The 5,342-nt window shown below is 42.6% G+C and overlaps 1 protein-coding gene across 1 annotated transcript in view; it reads right to left on the bottom strand.

Annotated features, from left to right (window-relative positions):
- LOC107582913 (corticotropin-releasing factor receptor 1-like) overlaps nt 1-5,342 on the bottom strand; it is a 56,284-nt gene that overhangs the window by 17,570 nt on the left and 33,372 nt on the right. Inside the window, exons 2-4 of the mRNA XM_016268940.1 lie at nt 4,886-4,965; nt 3,772-3,986; nt 2,723-2,783 (exon numbers count right to left, since the gene is read on the bottom strand). Of these exons, the coding sequence (XP_016124426.1) occupies nt 2,723-2,783; nt 3,772-3,986; nt 4,886-4,965 (356 nt within the window). The remainder of the gene's footprint in view (nt 1-2,722; nt 2,784-3,771; nt 3,987-4,885; nt 4,966-5,342) is intronic.

Genomic DNA, 5,342 nt, shown 5'->3' with positions numbered 1-5,342 from the left:
GGACGCAAAGCTTCAGGACCTCAGACCAGCTCTTTGTCTGTCACGGAGGCCGGCAGAAGGGGAATGCCATCTCGAAGCAGAGGATGCCCACTAGATAGTGGATGCCATCACCCTGGCTTATCAGGCACAGGGTGTGCCCTGCCCATTCAGGTTGCGAGCTCACTCAACTAGAGGTGTTGCATCCTCCTGGAGCCTCGCTGACAGATATCTGTAGGGCTGCGGGCTGGGCGACCCCTAACACATTCGCTAGACGTGGCGGAGCGTCCGGTGCCAGGCCTTCACTCGCTGAATCCTCGAGAACCGGTAGGAGGCTGGGTTCCATATGTAAGACCTAAGTGGATCTCATATGTGTAAAGTCCACGGTATAGCCTTGAGCCCGTGTTTCCCCGGCAGACTTCTGCCATTCCAAGAGGGTTCAATCACCTCCATTCTTCCATATGCACCATAAGGGATGTCCATATATGTATTGCTTCCGGAACCTCCTTCGGGAAGGTTCGAGCTTCCGTAACATCCCTGTTCCAAGTAGGATGGGTAAGTTTTCCCAGTGTTATTCAGTCTTATTCAGTGGGTAGTGCCATAGTGACAGTAGCTGGTCCTCTTGTGCAGCCCCTGGCCTATGCCAAAAAGTAGGGGTGCAGGTGGCTTCCACAGGACACTGGAAGGGGCGGTAACTGTGGCCTTTTGGTAGGATCCCAATTTGTCGGTCATCCGACGTGTCGTTGAGAGTGACCAACTGAAAGGGAACGTCTCGGTTACGTATGTAACCCTCGTTCCCTGAAGGAGGGAACGGAGACATCACGTCCCGTCGCCACAGCTCCTGTACCACCGCTGAGCGGCCGGGTCACCGGCTCGGCTCCTCAGCGAAAACCTGAATATGCGCTGCATCTGCTGCCTACTTATACTCACGCTGTGATCAGCAGCAGCTGGATGCAATAATCGCATGCCAATGTGCATTGGCTCGTTTAGTTTCCACTCAAAGTAGATTGGTCACTCTAAGCGAGATCTCAATTCGTCAGTCATCCGACGTTACGTCTCCGTTCCCTCCTTCAGGGAACGAGGGTTACATACGTAACCGAGACGTTCTTTCATGATAACTCTCGGATGATTTTATCATGGTAATGGATATGACAATGTTAATGTATTTGGTCTTGGCAGAATAGATCTGCTACGCTCCGGAATTGCTGCTGCTGTTGGTTATTGCTGTTGTAGATTATTGCTGCTGCTGCAAAGCAAGTACAGGATCTTGCTACTGCCAAAACATACGCTGATACAGTGCTGTGAGTATTTAAGACATACTGCTGCTGCACAAATAGCATATAAAATAACTAGTAGCAGATCTATACAGGTGGAGCTGGGGAAGGTGGAGGTTTTCAGATGAACTATGAAAGCGTGCTGCGAAATGCTCTAGTGAATGCTAACTAGCCATTTAAATGTAAAGCAGCAAGCTCAGGTTGTATATGCAGCATGAAACAATCAGCTTGTGCCAAGTAGTTTAACACTGTGAAAATCATCAGTTTGCGTTAAGGACCCATCAGCTTGTGCCATCTAGAGTTTCATGACAGAACTTGGCATTTATTCTCTATACACAGACAAAGGAGAATAAAAAAGTCCCCTTTTAGCCATCCATCCATCCACACATCCATCCATCTATCTATCAAATTATCGCACACTCTCTAATTTTTCATTATGTAATGTCACTTTAAATGTAAAAAATCAATTAGGGTATTAAACATACATTATTAAATGTTATGTTATTAATGTTATACTTAGTTGTACATATTTTATGTGCTCAAGCACAAATGTCAAGCCTTGACAATTAATATTATATATCCATCTACCCCATTTAATAGAAAGTAAATGTACATTTTTCATTCTTTGTTTGTTTGTTATGTTTCCCATTTTGAGATTAAAGTAGCTAATGAGGAGAATATCTGCCCTAATCCATTCTTTTAAAGTGTCTAATGTAAGTGTATATGTTTTTTTTGTTTTGTTTTGTTTTTTATCACAGAGAGTCTTTTTAAACAGGAGATCTTGTACTGTATCTATCATGTCTTGACTATTGAACTGTAGGATGTTTACATCAGTGTCACTAATCAATTTTGTGAGTAGCAGGTGTTAATTAGCCTAAGAGTGCAGAATGAATTCTCTGGCTTTATCGTGAATCGATTGTTTAATGACCAGAGTGAGGGTAGATGACAGAGATAATTATATATATATAAAATAACCATCCTCTGCTAAGACTTGGGAAGTTGTGGCCTAATGGTTAGAGCGTCGGACTCGTAACCCAAAAGGTTGTGGGTTCGAGTCTCGTACCCGCAGGAATTGTAGGGGGGGGGAGTGAATGTACAGTGCTCTCTCCCACCTTCAATACCATGACTGAGGTGCCCTTGAGCAAGGCACTGAACCCCCAACTGCTCCCCGGGCGCCGCAGCATAAATGGCTGCCCACTGCTCCGGGTGTGTGTTCACGGTCTGTGTGTGTTCACTGCTGTGTGTGTGCACTAAGGATGGGTTAAATGCAGAGCACTAATTCCTAGTATGGGTAACCATACTTGGCCACATGTCACGTCACGTTTTAAATTATTGGGGTTAATCTAACCTTTAATTGCTTTTATTGTAAATGAGGTGAGGCGGTTTGCGTGTGTTTAGAGTAAAATGCATGAATTATACAGAGATAAAAAAGAAAGAAAATGGAAGAAAGCTTCAGCATGGGAGAAACTTACTTTTCATTGTCATAGTACAGCTTGCCAATGGCCCATGCAACGATAATGGGGAATGGAATACCTGCAGAAAAAAGCAGAGGAAATTTCCACCCACTCAGATTAGTTTAAAAAATCAAAGACATTGTACAGACAGTATAATTGATACTATTAAGGAACTGTGTGATAAATCCTCGGCAATTACTTATTTGCAATGCCTTTTTAACGAGGAAAATCCAAGGCTTGTTTATTCGCATAATAATAATTCGCCCATGATTCAGAAGAGAACCTGATTAAATTGCAGTCCCCATTAGTGTAATTATCTACTACTGTAACTGTGACTCTTTTTCAAGTTATTAATTGACAGTACTTTAATCTCTGGCTTTACTTTAAAGGCAACATGAAATCAGAAATGACCTTATTTGCTTTCTCAGTTCTTGCACCGTGTCCATAAATGTTTGTCTGCTTAATTATTCATCAAAATTACTTTCCTCTTTCACTGATGTCATAAATCCATCCCTACATTTCCTATATGACACAGATTACTTCAGATTATGGAAGTAAAATGGATTGTGTACTGCGTATCACACTAACTATAAAGTACATTCTATAAAACAATATGTCATTCTATGAAACAGGTGCCTTTCCCAGTTGATTGATTGATTTATTATTATTATAAAATGCATTATTATTTTAATTATATCAGGCATATAATGTGTTTAAGTGGTAATAAATTTCAATTTCCCAATCTCAAGATAAATACAAATATTAATATGTTAATAAAATAAAATAAAACACACTAAAATACAGTAATAAACTTACTGCATTTTTTGTTAATGTGTTTAGAAAAATATTAAACGATATTTTAAGCTATCATAAACTATTCATAGATTTTTACACAGGTATGAGGGACAAAAACAAGCACTCAATGTGGAATAATCCTATACCAGCAATACATGTGACATGTTCATCTCTAAGTACATGTGACTGCACATGCCATAAGTCAGTTATTTTCAATATGCATGATCCAAAAACTGGATAATTTCCATAGTAGTGCCTCATGGGATACTTACACCAGCCTATACAGATAAACATCCATTTCCTCAGTTTGTCGGTGGAGTATGTCAGTACTATGGCTGTGTGCAGATAACACCCCTCTCCAAACATCCAGAAGAAGTTGGTCACATGGAAATAATTATATGCTGCTGTGACCAGCCTGCACCATATCTGAGAGCGATGAGAGAAAGAGAAATCCAGGTAGATGTTTAGAAACTGTCCTAAATTGCGCCTGAGGAGATCACCATGCCACTTCTTGTTAGCATTCTCTGTTTTAAAACACTTTTATTTTAATAGCTTAAGGAACTGAAAGCTTTTGTGTCTGTGTGTGTGCGTTTTTGTGACAAATGAGGACATACATTTGCATAATGACAAAGATATGACATAGGTATTACAAGGAGAAGGTGACTTTTCAGGACATTACCCCATGTCCCCACTTTTCAAAATGCTTATAAATCACACAGAATGGAGTGTATTGAAAATCTGAAATAGCACAAAGTTTCCTGTAAGGGATAGATTTAGGGGTAGGGTTGGTGTAGGGCAATAGAATATACGGTCTGTACAGTATAAAAACCATTACGCCTATAGGATGTCCCCACTTTTTACAAAAACAAACCTGAGTGTGTTTGTGTGTGTGGAGGGGCAACTCTTTATGACTGAAGCCAAGTTCAAACACCAAGCAGGGGATAAAACCTTTTTACTAGGGATGCACCGATACCGATACTGGTATCGGTATCAGGCCCGATACTGGTCTCCTGTAATCATACTCGTACTCGTTATAATGCCCCGATAACGAACGCCTATACCACACAGCATGTGATAAGCGCCATATTCAATTGTTGCTACATTAAATATCCTTCTTTTGAATCCTTGTCATCCTCGTCATCCTGCCTGCCTCCACACACCTGGACCGTGACAGAATAACCGACCCTCAAGTAAAGTGTAGCGGTGTCTTTCCCTTCGTTTATTTTTTCCGGTTTTTGTCAGTTTTGATTTTGTTTTGTTTTTATGGATTACCCTGCCTGTCCCATGGCCCGGCCAGCCAGCTTTTCGGGTGAGGCAGCCTTCGGCCCTTCATTTGTTTTTTCCGGTTTTTGTCAGTTTTGAGTTTGTTTCTTTTTTATGCATTACCCCGCCTGTCCCATGGCCCGGCCAGCCAGCTTTGCGGGTGAGGCAGCCTTTGGCAGCGGGTTCTTGCTGCAATGTTCCCGCTACCTGGAGATGCAACCACACCTGTTTGTGACTGAGGGGGCCAAAGTGTCATTCATTATCTCGTTGCTGTCTGGACGAGCCTTGCAGTGGGCCGAAGCCTTGTGGACTGCACAAAGCCCGGGGATTCACTCGCTGGAGGGTTTTGTGAGACACTTCCGGGAGGTATTCGGCCCATCGACCACGGAGGTCACAGTGCATGAGGAGGAGAGACTGTGGAATCCTTGGTCCAGCCCAGGAAGGGCTCCTGATGTTTCGTCCAGCCCAGGAAGGGCTCCTGATGTTTCGTTTAGCCCAGGAAGGGCTCCTGATGTTTTGTTTAGCCCGGGAAGGGCTCCTGATGTTTTGTTTAGCCCGGGAAGGGCTCCTGATCCCCAGT

This window comes from Sinocyclocheilus grahami, unplaced genomic scaffold (genome assembly GCF_001515645.1).
Source record: "Sinocyclocheilus grahami isolate Dianchi unplaced genomic scaffold, SAMN03320097.WGS_v1.1 scaffold48.1, whole genome shotgun sequence".
Classification (NCBI taxonomy): domain Eukaryota; kingdom Metazoa; phylum Chordata; class Actinopteri; order Cypriniformes; family Cyprinidae; genus Sinocyclocheilus; species Sinocyclocheilus grahami.
The sequence above is the reverse complement of the archived record's forward strand: the minus strand, read 5'-3'. Positions and strand labels throughout refer to the sequence as shown.